Below are 23,179 nucleotides of genomic sequence, written 5' to 3'. Positions count from 1 at the left end.
ACATAAAAAAACCTGATGAATTTACCCTAGAAAGCTGCTAGAGTTGATAAGTGGGTTTAGCAAATTTTTAGGATACAAGATCAACACAAATATCAATGATATATTTACATTCTAGGATTGAACAATGAGAAACAAGTTTTTTAAAAATGCCATTTACAATAGTATCAAAAATATAAAATACTTATGGATAAATCTGATGAAGATGTACAAGAACTGTACACTGATAACAAAAGACTGCTGAAAAAAATTTAAGACCTAAATAAATGGGTAAACATACCTTGATCATGTATGTCAAGAATACGGTGTATTGTTAAGACTTTAATTCTCCCCAAATTTATCGCTACACAATCTCAACTAAAGCCTTTTTTATAAAATTTGACAAACTGATTCTAAGACCTACATATACATGCTAATGACTGAGAACAGCCAAAACATTCTGAAAAAGAAGAACGAATTTGAAGAAATAACACTCCCTGACTTTAAAAGTTTATTAAAAAGCCACAATAATCAATACAGTGAGGTCCTGGCATCAAGAAAGGTATAGACAGACTGAACAGAACAGCAAGACTAGAAAGAGACACACACACACATATATATGAACAACTGATTTTTGACACAAATGCAAAGGCAATAGGTTTTCAACAGAGTAATGGAACAGCTGGCTATCCCTACACACATCCACACACAAAAAGAACTTCAATCCATACCTCCTATACCTCATACTATTTGTAAGAATTAGCTTAATATGAAACATAAAACTAAACATAAAAATTTAAAGAGAAAATACAGAAGAAAATCTTTGTGATCATGGTGTAGGCAAGGATTTCTTAGATATGACATCAAAATCACATTCATAAAACAATTCAAAATGATGCGCATATGAGAAGATGCTCAACATCATGAGTCATTATTTTCAACCAAGGAAGATTCTATTTCCAGCCAAATTATCAATCAAGTATGAAGGATAAAGAACTGCATTTTCAGACACATAATAAGATCTTACTGAGATATATAAATCACTTAAAAAGAAGTGAAAAAAGAAAGAAAGAACAAGAAAAAGATCTGGGTTATGGGTAACAGGTGCTCTGACATCGGTAAGTAGGGAAGGTAGGGAAGAGACAAACATGATGTTGTAGGGAAATGCCAGGGGAACAGCTGTGCAGACAGCTGTTCAGATCTGATCGAAGAGAATGTCTCCAAAGACAAAAATACAACCATCTGGTTGGATAATGAGTTTGGCTGTAGTGAATGAAACTGGATGGTTCTGTCAAAAAGTTGGAGGTCAAATGGGTTACATGCACATGTTACTTTAAGGGGGGAAAACCTACAATCGTTAGCTCTAGAGGGGGGGAAGTTGTGCAATTGACATAATGTAGTTACGATGTATGATTCAGCTGTGAAATACACTGCATGAGGTGGAACAACTCCATACCTCACTGATGCCAAGCTGACTCTAACTAACTTGTGTTCATTAGAGTTCTATGCCTGTTAGGAGAGTGGCAGAAAGGTGGCAGCAAGCGGGTCGGAAATGTAGCTGTTAAATCACAATGTCTGTGACACTGAAATCAGATCTTCTTAAAATCATATGGAAGTCTAAGGAGAAATGTGCCAAAGTCAACACTTTTTATGTGGCTTGTTTCACCATCAAAATCTGTCTGCCTTGTCTCAAAGGTAAGCCCACCTTTTATTTTGGTAGATACTCTCCTTAACAGTGGTAATAATTCTGGCCAGTAAAAGATTCTACACTTCATCTAAATCGAAACACAGTGCAAAGCTTGGGGCTGGGGGAGGAAGAATTTATATATGTGTAAATGTGTGCATGTATAGATGGTGAGTTAAACATTCATTTTTCGTTATAAGAAAGTTATTGACAACTAGTAAAACAGAAAATCAAGAAAGAGTAGGTACATCCCTAAAGGTGTGTTTCTATGGGCTTGTGTCCCACTGCTTAGAGAATTTTATAAGAATGTACTCCAAAAATCTGTATCTTAAAAATTATAGTCTCTATAACTCTCTAAAATAAAAATAACAATAATGAATACACTATCAATTTTCATTCCAATCCCAAAGAAACTGTCAGTCACTCAGTCGTGTCTGACTCTGTGACTCCATGAACTGTAGCCAGTATATGGAATTCTCCAGGCAAAAATATTGGAGTGGATTGCCATTTCCTCCTCTAGGGGATCTTCTGGATCCAGGGACTGAATCCAGGTCTCCTGCATGGCAGGCAGATTCTTTACCATCTGAACCACCAGGGAAGATAATCCTAAAGAAGGGCAATGCCAAAGAATGTTCAAACTATCATACAATTGTGTTCATTTCACATGCTAGCAAGGTAATGTTCAAAATCCTTCAAGCTAGGCTTCAACAGTACATGAATCAAGAACTTCCAGGTATACAAGCTGGGTTTAGAAAAGGCAGATGAATCAGAGATCAAATTGCCAACATCTGTTGGATCACAGAGAAAGCAAGGGAATTCCAGAAAAACATCTACTTCTGCTTCATTGACTATGCTAAGGTCTCTGACTGTGTAGATCACAACAAACTGGAATATTCTTAAAGAGATGGGAATACTAGATCACTTTACCTGCCTCTTTAGAAATCTGTATGCAGGTCAAGAACAACAGTTTGAACTGGACATGGAACAACAGACTGGTTCCAAATTGGGAAAGGAGTACGTCAAGGCTGTATATTGTCACCCTGCTTATTTAGCTTGTAATGCAGAGTATATCATGTGAAATGCCAGGGTGGATAACTCACAAGATGGAACCAAGATTGCTGGAAGAAATATCAACAACCTCAGATATGCAAATGACACCATCCTAATGGCAGAAGAGGAACTAAAGAGCCTCTTGATGAATATGAAAGAGGAGATTGAAAAAGCTGGCTTAAAATTCAACATTCAAAAAACTAAGATCATGGTATCCAGTCCCATCACTTCACAGCAAACAGATGGGGAAAAAATGGAAACAGTAGCAGATTTGGGGCTCCAAAACCACTGCAGATGATTATTGCAGCCATGAAATTAAAAGACGCTTGCTCTTTGGAAGAAAAGCTATGACAAACCTAGACAGCATATTAAAAGGCAGAGACACCACTTTGCCGACAAGGGTCCGTATAGTCAAAGCTACGGTTTTTCCAGTAGTCGTGTACAGATGTGAGAGCTGGACCATAAAGAAGGCTGAGTACCGAAGAACTGATGCCTTTGCTCTCTGGTGCTGGAGAAGAGGACTCTTGAGAGTCCCTTGGACTGCAAGAAGATCAAATCAGTCAATCCTGAATATTCACTGGAAGGACTGATGCTGAAGCTGAAACTCCAATACTCTGGCCACCTGATGGAAGAGCTGCCTCACTGAAAAAGACCCTGATGCTGGGAAAAATGGAGAGCAGGAGGAGAAGCAGGCAACAGAGAACAAGATGGTTGGATGGCATCACTGGCTCAATGGACATGAGTTTGAGCAAACTCCAGGAAGTGGTGAAGGACAGGGAAGCCTGACATGCTGCAGTCCGTGGGGTCACAAAGAGCTGGGACATGACTTAGCTACTGAACAACAATTTCCTTTTTGAGTAAATGAGGGGGCAGAGGATTACAGAAGTAGTAACTCTGATATGTACTATTCGTATCATGATTCCATACACAGGAAGAGGACATGTAAGGAATGGGACTGATTCTATCATCTTTGTCCTGATGATGGAGTCCACCTTCTGAAAAGCAAACTTGAGGATCACAACACGATTTAACCACAAGAGGGAGTTGAAGTGGCTATTAAATAATGGAAAAGAGAAGAGCCCCATAAAAAAGCTTTTCTCTCACTTGGAGTCATTATTTTAACTCTTTGAAAAAATTTTTCTAATTTACAGAAATATCAAAAATGAAATTTTAAGTGGTGACAAGTATAGATTTTTGCCTCTTCTAAATGTTAAAAGTGTTCATTTTCAAGCAATTAAAATATTGCCTATAGCATAATGGTGTTGTTTAGTGGCTCCAGTCATGTCTGACTCTTTGAGACCCCATGGACAGCAGCATGCCAGACTTCCCTGTCCTTCACTATCTCCCAGAGTTTGTTCAAATTCACAGCAGAATGGTTTCTCAATTCTGTACCAAATAATACAACCTTCAGTTTAGTATTTATTTACAAGGTATTGATAGGTTTTCCCTCATATGTTAGTCAATGCAGCCCTGTATAGGTACTTACTAACAATTCAGGCTTTCAGGCCAGGCAGATCAGATTTTAACCATACTTTACCACTACAGACTTTATAATTAACTTCACTAATTAACATCAGACTCAAGGTTCCTCATCTGTAAAATGGGGATACAGAGTTTTATAGAAGTAACTGGGACAGTATGTGCAAAATACCTCTACCCACTCCAGTATTCTAGCCTGCAGAAGTCCATGGACTATCCATGGGGTCACAGTCAGACACGACTGAGCGACTTTCACTTTGGTGCACTACCGAATCTCAACAACAGCTTTTCCAATGGGGAGACACTACACCGTAAAGCTACTGACTAAATAAGAATTTCTTAATCCCTCTTCTCATTTCAGCATCAAAATATGTTATACTGAAGCAAACCAAAGACACACCCCTTGTACACATAACCATATGGCAAGACACACTGATTTCTGAGGCCAAACCCAGGGAAGGGCCCAAGAATTCACACCTTTTAAAGGCTTGCATTCACTTAGAAAGCAACGCGGAGTCTAGACCTGCAGCACCCTTTTAACAAGGATACAAAAGTGACCTGACTTTAAAATGAAATGTTTTTCAGAATTATGTATTTTCTTAGGATATTCAGTTATATAACCATCACTACTACCTAAGTTTAGAACAATTTCATCAACCCCAAAACAAATGCTCCAATACTCATTAGCAGTTACTCTTGAAACCCCTCTACCTCAAGTCCATGACAACTACGAATCCGCTTTCTGTCTCTATAGATATGCCTACTCCGGTCACTTTATGTAAGTGGAACTGCACAATATGTGATCTTTTCTGTGTGACTTCTTCCACGTAGCCTAATGTTTTCAAGGTTCATCCATGCTGCAGTATATGTCAGTACTTCATCCCTTTTTTAGAGTGACGAGCACTCCAATATATGGAGAATTCATTTTGTTTATCCATCCATTCACTGATGGACAACTGGATTGCTTCCCCACCTTGGCTAGCATGAAAAATGCTGCTATAAACATTTGTGTACAACTTTTCAGCAGACACATTTCTACTTCTCTTGGGTATATACCCAGGAGTGGAATTACTCAGTCATATGTAACTATGTTTAACTTACGAGAAACTTCCAAACTATTTTCCAAAACAGCTGCATCATTTTATATTTCTGCACCAGCACTGCATGAGGGTTCCAATTTCTCCACATCATCATCAACACTTGTTATTCCCTGTCTTTTTGATAACAGCCATCCCTCTAGGTGTGAAGTGGTATTTTACTATGGTTTTGATTAGCATTTTTCTAATGATTAATGATGGTAAGCACCTTTAAATGTATTTATTGGTCATTTACATATCTTTTTAAAGAAATGCCTATTCAAATCCTTTGCCCAATTTTAAACTGAACTGTTTGCCTTTTTATCGTTGATTTATGGGCATTCTTTACATATTCTAGATACAATTCCCTCATCAGACATATAACTTGACAATATCTTCCCCCATTCTGTCTTTTCACTTTCTTGAAGGAGTTACTTGAACTACGAACTTTAAAAATGTAATAAAATCCAGATTATCTTTTTGTTTATCCTATTGCCTAAAGTTCTGAAAATTTACTCTTAGCTTTTCTTTTAAGTTTTATAGCTCTTACATTTATGTCTATGATCCCTTTTGAGTTAACCTTTGTATATGGTGAGAGGTAAGGGTCCAGCCTTATCCGAGGGCTTCCCTGATGGCTCAGATGGTAAAGAATCTGCCCACAATGCCAGAAACCAGGGTTTGATCCCTGGGTTGGGAAGATCTCCTAGAGAAGGGAATGGCAACCCACTCCAGTATCCTTGCCTGGAGAATTCCATGGACAGAGGGGCCTGGCGGGCTACAGTCCAAGGGGTCACAAAGAGTTGGACATGACTGAGCAACTAACACACACACACACACACAAGGGTCCAACATCATTCTTTGCATGTGACGAGAAATGTTAAAAGAGCTTTCATTAAAATATATTTTGCTTATTAGAAGTGTGACAATATGCCATGACAATATGCCAAAATGACATCTTCAGTCATTCATTTAACAAACATACACAGCAAGGACAGTATTTTGAGATAGGATCTGATAATTTTTCTTCCTCTCTTTTTCCCTATCCTTCCCCTCACTGAAGCACATACCAGGGTCCAGGGCTTCCTTGCCAAGGAGAGGTTTACAGAAGGTAGCTTCCTAACTTTTCCGGGACCACCAATTCCCAGGAGAACCGATCAATTATACTGCCCAGAAAAACAAGAAGGAACAGTACTCTCCAGTGCTGGAGTAGACAGGCAGTCCCCAGAGATGAAGGCAGAAGGGAGGAGAGAGAGCATTGACAGAGGGCGCATTTGTATGAGGTTTCCCACATGTAGTGCTGAGAGGCAACTAACACAATACTATTCCAGATTCTCATACCCCAAATCTGACATGAGGCAGCTAAGAACCACCAAACCAAAATGGCTTACAAGGACAGAAACAAAGTGATGAAACATCACTTCCTCCCACACATATGCACACACTACCCCGAACGACTGTGTGCTGGGCAATCTGGGTGCCAGCCTAGAATTATAGCACATCCTGAAGAAGTAAAGGTCCTTGATGAAGCCCCAGAAACAGTAAGGTTCCATTCTTTTTCTGCACCATCAAGGAAAAACGGTAACTCAGTCAGAAATTAAATTTCTATGAAGCAGATGCATTTCTGGCACCCTTGATTTTATGGACTGACATTCACACCTGCCACACAAATATCAAGATTATATACAGCATCCTCCTAAGCTAGGTTGAGGTGGAGAATAGAAAAGTCAGTCAAGCCATGGTTAGCTAAGGCATTTATAGTCTGGTAAGAGTAAAAAAGGTCTCCCAGGTGGCGCAGCGGTAAAGAATCCACCTGCTCCTTCAGGAGATGTAGCAGACATGGGTTCTATCCTAGTCGGGAATATCCTCTAGAGGAGGAAATGGCAACCCACTCCAGTATTCTTGCCTGGAAAATTCCATGGACAGAGGAGCCTGGCAGGCTACAGCACATCGGGTTGCAGAGAGTCAGACACGACTGAGTACGCACGCACACAAGAGCAAAAAATGTATTTACCACTTATTACACACCATCTGGGTGAACACTTTGTATTACACTCTTTTTGTAAATGGACTGAATGTAATGCAGCCTTCCCTGATAAAGGCCTTTGAGGTTCAAAGGAGGTAAAGGACTTGCCTAAGGATGTTGCTGTTGTTGTTTACTCTGTAAGTTGTGTCTAATTCTTTTGTGACCCCATGGACTATAGCCCACCAAGCTCCTCTGTCCATGGGATTTCCCAGGTGAGAATACTGGAGTGGATTGCCATTTCCTCCTCCAGGGGATCTTTCCAATCCAGGGAAAGAACCTGCATCTCCTGCATGGCAAGTGGATTCTTTACCACTGAACCACCACAGAAGCCACTGCAGGCAGATTCTTTACCGTCTAAGCCACCAGGGAAGCTCCTAAGGATACATGCTAATAATTAGTGGGACTGGGATATGAACTAAGGTATACTTAACCCCAAGCTCGTTTTCAGTCTTGAAGTCAGAACTGACTCCCATGAAGAGGCCAAACTGATGGCTATCCTCTGAACACTCAATACCAACTGGGCACAGACTTCGGTTCATGTTTTCTAAGAGTTGAGATGCAATTAAGTCAAACCAACTTTCTCTAACTTGATGTTCAGCGTGCCTTGGCAGATGACTAGAAGCCAGAAGCCTGAGGCTGGACAGAAGATGTCAGCCAAACAATCTCCCATAATTATGGGAACTGTGGCCTTGACTGAATCTGTCCAGGCCTGTCAACTAGTCTTCCAAACAGCTGATTTCCATTACCGCACACAACATCTATCTGTGCAGCAAAGAAGCAACAGAGCTAATTTGGGGTGGAAATCTCAACTTTTCTATCTATGGACAAAGGAAAAATAATGTTATAAGCAAAATTTTTCTTATAGTGAAAAATCCCACATAGCTATTATGCTTTGAGATGCTGGCATTCAATTCAACTTGGTACCTAAGAAAGTATTTTAAATTCTTGTGTGAAGCTTCCTAGAAACAATAAAAGGAAAGTAGTTGATTCCAGCGACGAAATGTTAATAGTTCTTCCTTAAGTATTAATCTTCCGAACAAACGGTGACAATGAAAGAAGCAGGCATATAAATGCTTTGAGAGTCACGATTTTTATATTTTCTACAGCTGCTTGGGCTACTTGAAGCTGGGTAGATGACTAAACCAAATCCCAAAGAGAAGTACATTAAGTCACAGAGAGAAGTATGAAACACCAGAGAAATCTAAATTATAGGGAACTAATGTCTTTTTTTTCGGGTCCATTTCTGAAAAACAAATCTCTTAGCACTCAGGATCATACAAACACTTAATTTACATTTTCTCATATACACACTACACCTCAGAGGTGAGGACCCTCAGAAATCATTTGGTCCAATTTCTCTTTTTATAAGTGGGAACATTTGAGATTCCAAGAGGTTTAGTGAAATGTCATGTGTTCATTATATGTGAAGATTTCATCGACATGGGAAGGGTACTAACCGAGGAGCAAGAATACCTGGATTGTACTGCACACTAAGTCATGTATCAGTTTACACAATCCAAATGCTGTATTAGATGGTTTTGAAATCTCTCCCCTCTTTGAAGGGGCTTTAGTTCTATGTCTATGAACATTGGGCTTCCCTGGTGGCTCAGCAGTAAAGAATCTCCCTGCAATGCAGGAGACCCAGGTTTGAACCCTGGGGTTAGGAAGATCCCCTGGAGAAGGAAATGGCAACCCACCCCAGTATTCTTGCCTGGAGCATCCATGGACAGAAGAGCCTAGCGGGCTAAAGTCCAAAGAGTCACAAAGAGCCAGACAATACCAAAGCAACTAAGCATGCACGCACACCTGGACATGAATATCAGTAGGCTGCTTGTTTTTAGAAAGTTAATAACTTTCTTTGCCATTACGATGAACGGGCATTACATACGCTGGTTATGAGCACGGGCTCTAGAGTCAAACACTCTCTCTTCCAATCCCAGGTCTTACGCTTACTTTTGGTGAAAGCCTGAACAGGTTATTTACCCACTCTGTCTCATCTACAATATGGTAACCATAGTAGTATCTACCACAAATGGCCCTTATCATAATTATAAGAGATAACACACATCACATATTCAGCATACTGCACAGCACACAGCATGTGTTCAGTAAACACAGGCTCCCAGTAACACTGTCATAAAGGAACTGGAGCTGGTGACTTTGTGTGCATTAAAAGAAGGCATCCCTTCCTCTGGGCAATGCAGCCCAAGTGCAAATGTCCACATCAAGGCTGGATCTCATTCTCTGCAGCTATGTGTATGGCTCAAAAAATTAAAAAGCGAAATCATTCCCCAGTATCCTATGCTGATAGTGGTAACCACTGACTTGTCTGTCATCATGTAAGCCTTCTAGAAAACTTCAGAGGGGACCCACTTATATGGCAGGAACACTTTTGGTCTTCTTTGCTTTTCCTTCCTTCTGCCTGGAATGCTGAGGGAATGGCTGGGGTGTCAACAGCCTATTGATCACGAGGAAAGGGCTAAAAGGTTTTCAGAGACTTAGTCCTTCAGCCAGTAATTCAATGTCAGCAGCCACTGACCTCCAGACTTCTTGTTTCATGAGGAAAATAAACTCCTGTACATTTTTTAGCTACTATTATCAAAATGTAATTCCTGACCAAAATACCATCAAAATCTACTCCTATTGTCTATAAACAAATCAAATATTTGTAGACCTGCCTGGTCAGCCACTCATCCCTGGCCACTTAGAGACCCTAAGTCATGCCCTCGTTGGCCATCATTTAGATTTTTACAAAAGGTCAAAGGCCCTCAAGGTGCTTACTATTCCAAGTGTGGTCTGTAGATGAGAAGCATTAGTGTTGCCTAGGAAATTATTAGAAAGGCAGCCTCTTCTGCCCCAGCCAGATCTCCTGAATCATACAGTATCCCCAGTGATTTCTGTGCTCACTGAGTCTAAGGCTCTGGACTAGACCTACTGACTCTGCTCAGTCATTCCTCTTAAAAACCACTGCCAAAATCATCCTCCTGATGCACATCAGCAGTTTTTGTATCATGCCACTTTCCTCAAAAACCTCCAAGGGTTCCTGACTGCCTACAGACTAAAGTTTAGACTCTTTAGCCTGACAAGGCTCTCTATGATCTTGTATCATCCTGGAAATGCCAAGGTGCCAGCCATGTCAATAAATAATATTCCGCATAAAAGCAAAAAACAAAACAAAACAACCCATGAGTGTACCTAAGAAAGAACCTATGTCTTAATTCTGGCTCCTCCATCCCAACCATTGGGGATACAGAGTTAGAAAAAATCAGACACAGTCCCTTGTGTTCCGGAAGCTTAGAAATTAGTTGCAACATTAATGATAAATATTAAGCGCTAATAAGGAAATGAATGGGCAGTGGTACAGGGTAAGCTAGCCTGGGCAGAAGAATGGCCCAGACGATGGGGAACCTGTTGAGGGGCTGGCCCGGGCAGAGGGAAGAGCCCCTGCAAAGACGGGAGTGAATCTGGAGCAGCTGAGGACAGGAACAGGCTGCCTTTCAGGCTAACCCAGAAAACTCATATCCTGGGAGGAAGGCAGCGTGAGATTAACCTTCCAAATCACTTAAGGGAAAACGCTGAATTTCTTATCCCTAGCAAAAGTCTTCGCTGGGACCACGAAAGAGGCAGAGAGCAGGGTAGTCTTCAGAGTCGCTCAGTCCAGCCCTGGACATCAGGTTGAGTGAAATCTGAATCTCAGCTCTACCACTTTCCAGCTCTCAACTCCCTTGACCTCCAAGCCCCTGCTTCCTCAGACAGAAAGTGGGTTTAAGAATAGAACCAACTTTGTCGTTACTGTGAACACGGAGGAAGATAACGCTGGTAGAGCTCCCCAGAACATCAGCACCCACACCAGTGCTGACCTGAATACTAGAGGTTACAGGGCTGCGGTGAAGATGATGGTGACGACTCTTAATCACTATCAGCTTGCGGGTAGAGAGTTCATTCTAGATCCTCCTGTCCACCGCCCCCGCCCCAATACACGAGGCCTCCCGACCTTAGCATCCCAGGCAAGCTCCCCCCGCCACCCCGCGCACGGCCACCGTGACCCCAGGGCGGGCGCCGGGCGCCGCCGCAGGACCCCGTTACCTGGGGCCAAACGCGACCTGTCGCCACCTCGCGTCCTGGGCCCTGCCTCCCTCCCGGCCGCCTCCCGGCCCCGCAGCTGCGGCGGCGGCGCCCCCAGCCCAGCCCGGCCCGGGCGGCGCGGGATGCCTCGGCGGGGCTGGCGGCGGCGGCCACGCGGCGCGCTCCGGCGGAGGGGAGGGGGCTCCGCGGCGGCAGCGGCGGCGGCGGCGGCGGGGGGCAGAACCCAGAGGCGCGGCGGCGGCAGCGGAGGAAGAGGAGGAGGAGGAGAAGGATGCAGGAGGCTGCGGGCGGCGGCGCGGCCCGGTCCGCAGTGAAGCCCGCGGCGCCCGAGGCGCAGGGAGTGGCCGTCGCCTCCTGCGCGCACCATTCCTGAGATGGCGGCGGCGCGGCGGCAGCTCGGGGAGCCGAGGAGGGGTCAGCCGGGCGGGGGCTGAGCCCCGCCGGCCCGGGAGCTCGCCGGGGACCCTCGCAGGTGGCCGAGCCCCGGTCGGCAGGCAGGCCTGCAGAGCGGAGAGGCCGGGGGCGGCCCCGGAGCGGAGCGCGGCGCCCGGCCCGGGGAGGCCGCGATGGCGAACGCAAGCGAACCGGGCAGCGGCGGAGGCGGCGGCGGTGGGGAGGCGGCCGCCCTGGGCCTCAAGCTGGCCACGCTCAGCCTGCTGCTGTGCGTAAGCCTGGCGGGCAACGTGCTGTTCGCGCTGCTCATCGTTCGGGAGCGCAGCCTGCACCGCGCCCCGTACTACCTGCTGCTCGACCTGTGTCTGGCCGACGGGCTGCGCGCGCTCGCCTGCCTCCCGGCCGTCATGCTGGCCGCGCGGCGGGCCGCGGCCGCCGCGGGGGCGCCGCCGGGCGCGCTGGGTTGCAAGCTGCTCGCCTTCCTGGCCGCGCTCTTCTGCTTCCACGCCGCCTTCCTGCTGCTCGGCGTGGGCGTCACCCGCTACCTGGCCATCGCGCACCACCGCTTCTACGCCGAACGCCTGGCCGGCTGGCCGTGCGCCGCCATGCTGGTGTGCGCCGCCTGGGCGCTGGCGCTGGCCGCGGCCTTCCCGCCAGTGCTGGACGGCGGCGGCGGCGGCGACGACGAGGACGCGCCGTGCGCCCTGGAGCAGCGGCCCGACGGCGCCCCGGGCGCGCTGGGCTTCCTGCTGCTGCTGGCCGTGGTGGTGGGCGCCACGCACCTCGTCTACCTCCGCCTGCTCTTCTTCATCCACGACCGCCGCAAGATGCGGCCCGCGCGCCTCGTGCCCGCCGTCAGCCACGACTGGACCTTCCACGGCCCCGGCGCCACCGGCCAGGCGGCCGCCAACTGGACGGCCGGCTTCGGCCGCGGGCCCACGCCGCCGGCACTCGTGGGCATCCGGCCGGCCGGGCCAGGTCGTGGCGCGCGCCGCCTCCTCGTGCTCGAGGAGTTCAAGACAGAGAAGAGGCTGTGCAAGATGTTCTACGCCGTCACGCTGCTCTTCCTGCTCCTCTGGGGGCCCTACGTCGTGGCCAGTTACCTGCGGGTCCTGGTGCGGCCCGGCGCCGTCCCCCAGGCCTACCTGACGGCCTCCGTGTGGCTGACCTTCGCGCAGGCCGGCATCAACCCCGTCGTGTGCTTCCTCTTCAACAGGGAGCTCAGGGACTGCTTCCGCGCCCAGTTCCCCTGCTGCCAGAGCCCCCAGGCCACCCAGGCCACCCTCCCCTGCGACTTGAAAGGCATCGGTTTATAAGTGGCCCTACCACCACCTGCACCCCAGCCCGGCCTCTCTCTTTGGCTTGGACAGTGACGTCTTTTCTGCCCCTTCGGCCCCCTTTTTAATTTTCTACGCTGCCTTGAAAACGACTCTCGAAGTGCATCATCACTTGGATTGTACAGACTCCAATTGTACAGGGGTAGGGTTTCGAAGTCCCAGCCCCACCCCAGCTCCTGCGATTGTCCTCCTAAATATATTTTCATCCTGACAGTAGGTCCTGGAGTCTTTGTACTTATACTGATGTCTTTTATGCCATGTGTTACTATTTTTTCTTTTTTTTAAATGCTAATTTTCTTCATGCAACCTTTCCTAAAGACCATGGCCAGTTTTCTACAGAAGCTATTTTTGACAACCTCAAGTGGCATTACATTTTGCAGTGAAGTAGAGGAACCCAGAGGGGCTTCACCAGTTCGATTTCTTGAGGGTCTTCTGTTGGAAGCAGGAGACAGAGGGAAAGTTGTCTCGAGTTCCCTCTGAATTGCCGGCCTGGGGTCAGCTGGACTGCTCTGGTTCATTGGAAGGCGTTGAGAACTTTGATCAGTATTGTTAGTGAATTTAAAGAGCAGAGATGGGAGAGAGTAGCGAGGAAGTCATTTTTAATAGGTAACAACACAAGTAAGATTTGTTTCCTACCTTGCTTTATACACTAGGAAATGCCCATCAGTGACAAACTGCTCTCTGTATTATACCAATCTTGAGTGGCAACATTTCTGTAAAATTGCACCTTTCAAAAGAGTAAAAAGTGTTTTGGTTAGTAATGGTGTGGAGAAAATAACAGTATTGCATGTTTTTGTATGTACTGATTGTGGTTGATGGATTGGGAGGGCTCTCCGAGACAAGCAGAGTACGACATCAAAACTGTTCAGGTATTTTTGGCCAATAAAAATTAAAAAACTTTATGGAAACAGTTTTTGCTTTGAGGAGCCCAGTTTTATTCTGTCTTATGAAACTGATTTCCACTTTGAAAATTGTTCTTCTTTCGTTCATGGTATAAATGGATGGACTATAATGATACTCTACTTCTGTGAGACAAAGCATTTCCTTAAAATGTTTGCTAGGTTAAGCTGTGCTGTTCTCCTGATGGTTATTTTAAATTAATAATGAAAACTATAATTTTAAGTACTACTTATTTGTTAGGCACATTGTAACCTTAAATTGAAAGATAAATTCTGCAAGTACTGTACAATATTTTTTCGCTTACAATGCTACATTTTTATCAATGTATCTTCCGTTTTGAGGGTTTATATCTGTATTTCTCTTTGCATTATATAAATATACCAGTATTTTCATTCTGGAGTGGGTTTTTGTTGCTGTTTGAGACTGTGACAGGTGGTATTATCCCTCTAAATAAGGTACTCATGTTCTATTATCCTTTTAGTGCATACTGTTTGGTTCACCGTAATTTCAAAGACATTTAGAGGCTTGTTTACTTAAAATGCAACATAAAAAATCTGCATATCTTCTCTTAAAGGAAAGAAACAGTATATATATAGTTTTAGAACTTTTTAATGAATCTATAAAACATGAGTATGAGCAGAGTAATCACTTTGAGAAAATAATAACATAGGTGCAGTAAATATATTGAAATTTCAATTGGGCATAATGTAAACTATTAAATATTCAGTCCAAGATGGATTAAGTCATAAGCGGGTGTGGCCGGCTTATCTCAGGTGAATGGTCAGCATTATTTTATTTTTTTCTGTAAATATCAGTCAGTCTATGCAGAGAGTCTCATATTTGGAAGACATGAGTAATTATTAGCCTATCTCTCCCCAGATCATAGACCAGGTAGACATTAATTACCCAGGGGCTACTCATCAGATATCTCGGCTTACCTAAAGTCAGGTCCAAAAAGTACATATCTCCTTATCCAACCCTCCACCCACCTAAGTGATCCAAGCTCAAAAACTAGAAGTCACTAAGCCCATGTGATATTCAGAACTTTTAGCACCTGCCATGGCACAGGAACCAGTCCGTCACAGGACTGCTAACTCCTGTGGGACCCCATAGGCAAGTAGCTCAAGGGTACAGAGACATCCTGTGGGCTTTATATGGCCTTGAGTGCATGGTATTTTTTTCACAGGAGAATCTATAACTCAGGGATTCTCAAATGTTAACATTCATAATAATAACTACCTTAAGTACTTGCAGGGTCCAGAGATGCTTACTAGGAGTTGAGATGGGGCCCAGAAAAAAGCATTTTTAAGAAGATTCCCAAAAGTTGGAGGCAGACTTGCAGGCCTCTGCTCGAACATGGATTTACCATGTGTACAAACTTGATCTGGTTGTGTTTTGCTTTGTTCTGATTGGATGACAGATTTCTAATGAGGAATCAGGTGACAGGTAGTGAGAAATGACAGCCAACTGTAAAGGAAGAAGAAAGAACCAAGAGAGGCAGAGAAATTAGCTTTCCAGGGGAATACTGTGCAGGAGCAAAAATCCCCTTGCACCTCAAGAGCTATTTTCAACATTGAATTTATTAAGCCTGTACTTTGATTATTAATTCACATTAATAAAAAAATCATCAGGAAAAGGTTAGTTGTGTTTCAGAATACTCATTGTACCAGGATAGGTACAATGTATTTGGGGAAGACTTCCATTAACATAGGAGCCCGTGGTGGCTCAGATGGTAAAGAGTCTGTCTGCAGTGCAGGAGACCTGGGTTCGATCCCTGTGTCGGGAAGATCCCCTGGAGAAAGAAATGGCAACCCACACCAGTATTCTTGCCTGGAGGAGCTTGCCTAGCAGGCTCCTCCGTCCATGGGATCCACAGAGAGTTGGACATAACTGAGCGATTTCACTTCACTTTCCATTAAAATAGTTCATTTAATTGAAAAATTTATTTAGCATAAACGCTCCCGCTCCTCCCTGAGTGAAACAAATGAGTTATGTCTATACTTGAAGCAAAAGAAAATAAATGGCTTGTCTATAAATCTTTCTCTGGGTATCCTGGCATGGAATTCTTGGGTCAAAAGTGAGCATTTTTAGGTCTTTTGATACCATATGGTCAGATCACTTTGCAGAAAGACTTCTATCTACTTAGATTTCCACCTGACCATTCATTTTTTTTAAAATGAAGTATCTCAAGTAAAATGCAGAAGCAAAGAACAAATTAATAATCATAATAATAAATAGGAATCTCCATTTCCACTATTCAGCCAAGTTTTGCCAAATCTTGTCAGTCTTGCTGTACTGGTTTCTACCTTTTTTCCTTCCCTTTCCTTTCTTCCCTTTTTCCTCTTCTTGCTTTCCCTCCTCCCTCTCTTATTCCTCCTCTTCTCCCATTTCTTTTATTTTCTTCCTTTCCTTCCCTTTCTCTTTTTTCCTTCCTTTCTCCCTCCTTTGGAAAGGAAGAAAAAATGACACAAGCACTTCTGCCAAGCCTTTGGTTTCATCATCAGTCATCTACATCCTCAAGTCCCCTGCCTGTAAGAGGTTCAAGATCCCCGGTTCAGGAAGGGATCACTGGGTCGGTAGGATTGGTTCTACTCTTCACTGTCTTTCTATGACCCATAGGCTCAAGTGCAAATTTCTGGTCTGCCACAGGCAGCCTACTGCGGTCTGGCCCCTCCACCACTCTGGCCTCATCCTCCCCTTGTATTTCCATTTCTCCCTTCTCTGGTTGCCTTTGTATAAATTCTAACTAGGAAGCCCGTCCTTCTTCTCTGTGTGGGGAATCCCTCACCAACTCCTCTTGGGCAGAGGCAATATTCACAATATTTGATAACTGGGATGGTGCGAGCAGAACTGACCTGTACAGCTGTACCCTTGGTCTTGGGTAAACGTCAGGGTTGTGCTGGACTCAGATCCAAGATTTCTGGAAGGCCTTCTTGGCCCATTCACCACTCTGCTGGGCTCTCGTGGTGCGCGGTGTATACCTCCCTGCATCCTGGTGCATCCCGAGGCTCCCGACTCCCCTGCTGGTCTCACCTCCTCCCACTCCCTGCTCAGGCCTGAGATCCGGCCAGTCCAAGTCACTGGCAGTGCTCTGAACAGATCAAACTGGGTCACACCAACTTGCTTTCCGTGCATTGTTTCTTGTGTCCAAAGTCCTTACTCCCTCTTTCCCCAACTCAACTGCTGTTAAGTTTTCAAACATATAGGGTGAGCTTTCAGACATAAAGGGTGAACTAACCTCCATATAGCCAAAGCTATGGTTTATTCCAGTAGTTATGTACGGATGTGAGAGCTGAACAATAAAAAAGGCTGAGGGATGAAGAATTGATGCCTTCGAACTGTGGTGCTGGAGAAGACTCTTGAGAGTCCCTTGGACTGCAAGGAGATCAAACCAGTCAATCCTAAAGGAAATTAGTCCTGAATATTCATTGGAAGGACTGATGCTGAAACTGAAACTCCAATACTTTGGCCACCTGATGCAGAGAGCCAACTCACTGGAAAAGACCCTGATAGTGGGGAAAGTGGAAGGTAGGAGGAGAAAGGGACAACAGAGGAAAAGATGGTTGGATGGCATCACCGACTAGATGGACATGACTGTGAGCAAGATCCATGAGATAGTAAAGGACAGAGAACCTGGCATGCTGCAGTTCATGGGGTCACAGAGTTCGACATGACTTCATGACTGAACAACAACAACCTCTATATAGAGAGAGATGTTGTCCCCATGCAGGTCCTAAAAGATTTTTAAGTCTCCAAACACAGTCATTAGATCTGAGTGCCACAGTGGACTGAGTAGTAGGCTTCCTGGCTTCCTGGCATTTCAAGCTGTCTGTGACTTCAGGCGGGTGAAATTATAAAATGTGGCAGACCCAATATACCATTTTTCAATCCCCTGGTAGATGTGTCCCTCTGTGTGACCTTCCACGACCACTGAACTTGAAGACTTTCTCTGGGAGGGGTAAAGGAAGTAATGGGAAACTGTCTCTACCCATTAATATTCTAGACCCATAACAATACTTTTTGCATAGTTTATTCTCAATAGCTGTTTCTGGAGTAAAAAGAATTAAAAGCAAATTTGATCTAAGTCCAAGGAGTTCTTTACGCTTTTTCTTCAACTTGGACAAGACTTTTGGGGTCTAATTCATCCCAAGAACAGAGCCCTCTTGCCCTTCCTTTTCCTTCCTTTTGGTATATTTTTGCTGGGGATGTGATGCTTGGAGCCATAGCAGCATTCTTGCAACCATGAGAAGAGATACTGTCAACATGGTGAAAAGAGCAGACCTGAAAGATAAAAAGAGCAGATATCTAATTTAACATTGTTGAGCTACTTAGCCAAAGAAGCAACCTCATGTCTCTAGATTTTAGATTTTTGGTCTTCAAAAAAATGCTGCTATTGCTTTAGGCACTAATATTCTGAAAGCCTGTCATCTGAAGCAACAATTAACTTCAACAATACTTAAAACAACTCTATCCTCTCCACTCCCTTGACAGATATGCCTGATATCCTGGAATTGTATTCACAAATTTTAAAAAATTAGACTCATTTATTCACATTTCCAATTATCAGATCATTCAGCCTGTTGTTAGCTGTTAGATTAATCTGGCTCTGGAAAAAATAATAAACTAGATTAGACTATCTCTTAGGTTGAAATAAATCTGGAAGATTTTTTTAAATACCTATTACAAGACTGGTTCTATTTAATTGCATTTTATAAAAACTGTTACCATGATCAGTATATTTTTAAGCTTTTGATATGATAAATTTAGTAGTAGCAATCTGGAAAACCACCTGAATGAATCCATCTAATCCATAGGTATTACAAGCCTCTAAGAAGCTGGTTTCTGTTTTGGGCAATGCAGGGAAACATGGAGATAAGAAAAGTCCAATTTTCTTGCTGATGAGGTAGCAAGCTAACTGGAGAAACCTGGCAAATGTGCCTCAAACCATAAATCAAGGCAAAACATAATTTATACCAGAAGAGAGATCTAGTTAAAAAGCTTGGGATAACAAGACCTCATAGCCAATTGCCCAGAAAGGGCCCTAAGGCAGTCTATCTCTGGTTGCTCAATGAGGGAAGTGGGGGAAAAAAATCATAAGATGGAAAAAAATTTGTCAATTTTGCATCTTCTCCAACTTTCTGAATCCCATATTCTCCTCACTCTGGGGTCCATTTTCAAAATAAATTTCTCTAAGGGAAATAAAACCACATGAATTCTCTCTTCACAGTTTTCCATTCCAATTCTATGTGAATGCTCAAGGGCCAGTAAGGGATGTGGTTGTTGTAATGGAGCAAGTTTGTTACATAAAATTTTTTTGCAGGGAGAGTCAGCAGATTAGATTAAAAATATCAGACCTGAATAGAAACCAAACAGGTAGCTCTCAAGAAGACCACTCCTCTCCCCTCCCAAAGGAAGGGGGCATAGCAGCTCCCACTACACAAAAGGGTATTTTTGTGCTTTTGCTCAAGGGAAAAGGAGAAGAAAAGTCTTAGTATATTCAGTTCACCCTGTTATACTGGTTGCAGGCATTTAAGATAAATAAACAGCTTTCAATTTATATCTGAAAGCCTGAAGACTCCAAGTCACTTCAAATTATACAGAGAAAACATACACAAATGTTTGAAGTTGCAATGTCAAGGCAGAAATGCAATTCTCTTATTTCTCAGTAACGTTAAGGAGACAGGTAAATTAAAGCTATTACCACTTGGCTTCTAGGGGGAATAATTTAGTCATTCATAAATTAAGTTTTAAGTGGCTAACCTACTCTAGGTGGAAAACATGTAAACTGAGAGGAGAGAATATATTTAAAAACATCACCCAATATATTAGCTGGGTTATGCCAGTCTGTGTTGCTCTCTAGGGTGGAAATCTTAACTTTCTGCCAGGATGTGCTATCTGAGAAGCACACGCTGTTTTCCAGTTTGAACCTGTGTTGGAACCTGAAGGGTGCAATAAATGGTTTCATTTTCTTGAAGATACACAGATGTGCTGTAATTTTGAAAGGCTTTGAAAAATTGCTAAAGTGGCAACACGGACTTAATACATGCCTTATTAAAATATTTTATAGAGATCATAAAATTTAAAATACATGAGGAGATGAAATTTTCCTTGCCTTTTTCATTTAACAAGTTTATTTTTTCCTTTTATCCCCCCATGTATTTTCCCCCTATACTTCCTGAATCCTGACCAATTTGCAATGTTCTTAGTAGAAGGGAAAAAAGGAAGAACAAATAGGAAAGAAACCTTGTCACGGGTATTCATTCCAAAGAGTGGCGTACTGAACAGTTTAACTGTACATTGCGTAATGCTTTTAACCCACAGTCACAATCCATTTCATTTGCATATCTAGCTTGAGGAATTATGGGATACCAGAGCTATTTCTAGAACATGATTTGCATAATTGTTCTAATCCTTTATGAGCAGGGTGACATGTGGTCTAACAAAAGATTTTTTTTTTAATTTGTAAGTTACTTTATAAGTTTTATAATGACATTAAACACTTTTAGATATACATTTAATACCTGCCTCTATTGAAAGGAACACAATTATACAAAGGCATGATTAGTCTTCTGCTAGAGGCATATGACTTTACTTTCTACTAGTAGGAGGAACAGCTTTGTTCACTCAAAGCTTGTCATTTTAAGTTTTTTTTTTTTTTCTAGCACCTCTTGGTGAGATTTAAATTCGTTTAAATGTTATATGAGAATGTACTGTTGTAATGAGCCTCAGTGACTCTCCCTGTCTCCCAAATTTCGTAATTCATGGGTAGATGGCATATTTGAGTTTGAAACAGAGGCAGCAAGAATTACACATTCTCTTAGCGTGTGGAATGTGAATGCTCTTGTGACCAAAGAATGTGAGTTTAACCATTTCTGATTTGAAGATTCTTGTTCCATTTGGTTTTCAGATTCTCATTATGATATTTTTTTCAGGACTGAGATAAAGATGAAAACTCCACTTTGGATGTTTGAACTCTGACCACTCTCCAGCCTCACACTCTACATTCTATTTTCCCCCACCCCTGGGCTAGCCAGCCCCAGTGGGGAGGAATTTTCACCCAGCCCTGCCTCTCTTGGTCACAGTAAAAACTAAAACCAACCAAACTGCCTTGCCGTTGCCACTCTGGCCTGACTCACATCTGCTCTGTTCTCTCCAGGCAATACCATGATGTGGGTCATCAATCTTGTCACGTCCTCCCAGTGTGTGTGGCAGCATCGGCTCCAAGCTCCAAACCAATTTGCGGGGCAGGGCAACCACTGCACAAGAACGCAGAAACCAAGTGTTTAGGATCACAGAATGAAGTTTTAACTGTAAGCAAATGCTGCTCTTTTGAAAAGGATGACTCCATTTGTATTGATTAAGGTGGCAGTGGAAGCGTTTTAGCAGAGTCCCTGAATTAGAATGGCTGAACCACTTCTCTGGGCTGCTGGGTGACTTTCTCAGGAGGTTGCTCTGCGACCTGCTGGTGGGTTAGCCCTGCCTTCACTCTCTGGTTCCAAAGCAGCCAGATTCAATGCTGCATCTCCCTGATGGAGTGCAATTTACTTTTAAGCCCATAAGGCAGATCATTTCTGCCCACATTCCATTGCTAAGAACTCAGTCATATGGTCATATGTGGCAAGGGCTGCTGGTAAAAGCAGTGTCTAGATGTCATATTGAGTGGCCCAGCTAAAACCTCTTGGGGAAGAGGCAAGGGTAGAGAGAAAAAGGAGGGAGGTGGGGAGAGAGAGGGAAGAGAGAAAAGAAAAAGAGAATTTGAGAATGAATGAATTGTGGGAGACAATTAAAGTCTACCAGCCATGACTTCCATTCAGGGATTTTCCCCCTCTCTAACTGAATCCAGGAAAATTAATGAGAGTATTAACATCAGTTGTTTGAAAGACTAATGATTGTAGACAACATTTAACTTCCCAGAACCCAGTGATGACACACAGTTAGCAAATATTTTTCTGAAAATTTTTTACTTTGAGCAGCAAATATTTTCTTTTAAAAATTTATACAAGAATAAATATTTATTCATATACCCATGTCCTGGGTCTGAACATGTTTTATTCTTCCATTTCAAACTCCAACTTGGGATTTCAAAAATATGTCTTAAGTGGAAATGTTTAGGAGGAAAGGTTGATCAGTGAAAGGACCATGGCAATATCTAAGCAGAGAGCCACCTTAAAGAAAAAGCATTGATGTTACTGCTGACACGCAAGGCTGTGGCCATCTTATCCCAGCATGGGCCCTATGGAGAAGGGGCCAAACTGATTTGCTTCAAGACAAGACAGGAGAGGTGACAGTTTGAGGGTGCGGTAGGCTGTGGGTAGAGCGGAAGTGATACTGGCGTTGAGTTGCTGCTGTTGATCGCACACTAGATGATGGAGATGTGGGCCTTCCTTAAACAATTTTGCTTAATTTTGTTGATGTTTAAGAAATTCCATAATAAAAAGTGATTGTTTTGCTTGTTTGCTCTGAAGAATGAACCACATACACTCATGTCAACTTCAGCCTTGTCCATAGGGACAGACCTGTGACAGACCTGTTCCAAGTTGCACTGAGAAAACTCCACTTGTGAAACTTCTCAAAGGCTATTCAGACCTACCTTTAATAAAACACAATTTTCTCCAATACGCCCTATACAGTTTTTGAGAGTTTCTGCTTGCTAAGTCACTTCAGTTGTGTCCGACTCTTTGCAATCCTATGGACTATAGCTCCACCAGGCTCCTCTGTCTACGGGATTCTCCAGCAAGAATACTGGAGTGGGTTGTCATGCCCCGCCCCAGGGGTTCTTCCTGATCCAGGTGGGTTCTTTACCAATAGTGCTACCTGGGAAGCACTGAGTTTCTGCTACAAAAATATTTTTCATAAATTATTTCTCTCAAAAAGATGAGAAAAAAGTGGATTCCAACAATGTGGAAGTTTGTGCACTCTGAAGATGTGAAATGTTACATCTCAAATTATCTTACCTGAACCCTTCCCCTCAAGCTTTAAAGAGTGACTTAATATAAAAATGTCTTCCTTGAAACACAGTAAAATGAAGAGCTGACCTAAAACTGGTATTTCTTTAAACAGTATACACACTGTTTAAGTGTACGAAATGTTTACCTCTCCATGACTTTGAATGCAAAATGATAGGCTTTTTCTTTTTAATTTTTAGAATACCAATTTTGTAAAACCCCACTGGGAG

General features: G+C 43.3%; 1 protein-coding gene across 1 annotated transcript; it reads left to right on the top strand.

The window, feature by feature from the left end:
* Positions 1–11,800: 11,800 nt before the first annotated feature.
* GPR27 (G protein-coupled receptor 27) lies at positions 11,801–14,403 on the top strand. Its single transcript, XM_070360126.1, has one exon. It carries the CDS (start codon positions 11,941–11,943, stop codon positions 13,081–13,083), a length of 1,143 nt encoding a protein of 380 aa, XP_070216227.1. The 5' UTR covers positions 11,801–11,940; the 3' UTR covers positions 13,084–14,403.
* Positions 14,404–23,179: the final 8,776 nt, after the last annotated feature.

This window comes from Bos mutus, chromosome 22, assembly GCF_027580195.1.
Source record: "Bos mutus isolate GX-2022 chromosome 22, NWIPB_WYAK_1.1, whole genome shotgun sequence".
Classification (NCBI taxonomy): Eukaryota; Metazoa; Chordata; class Mammalia; order Artiodactyla; family Bovidae; genus Bos; species Bos mutus.
Note: the sequence above shows the minus strand (reverse complement) of the source record. Positions and strands in the feature narration are given on the sequence as shown.

Bases quoted from the DNA above. Each gene is read 5' to 3' on its own strand.
- GPR27 (XM_070360126.1), top strand. From the start codon at position 11,941: ATGGCGAACGCAAGCGAACCGGGCAGCGGCGGAGGCGGCGGCGGTGGG.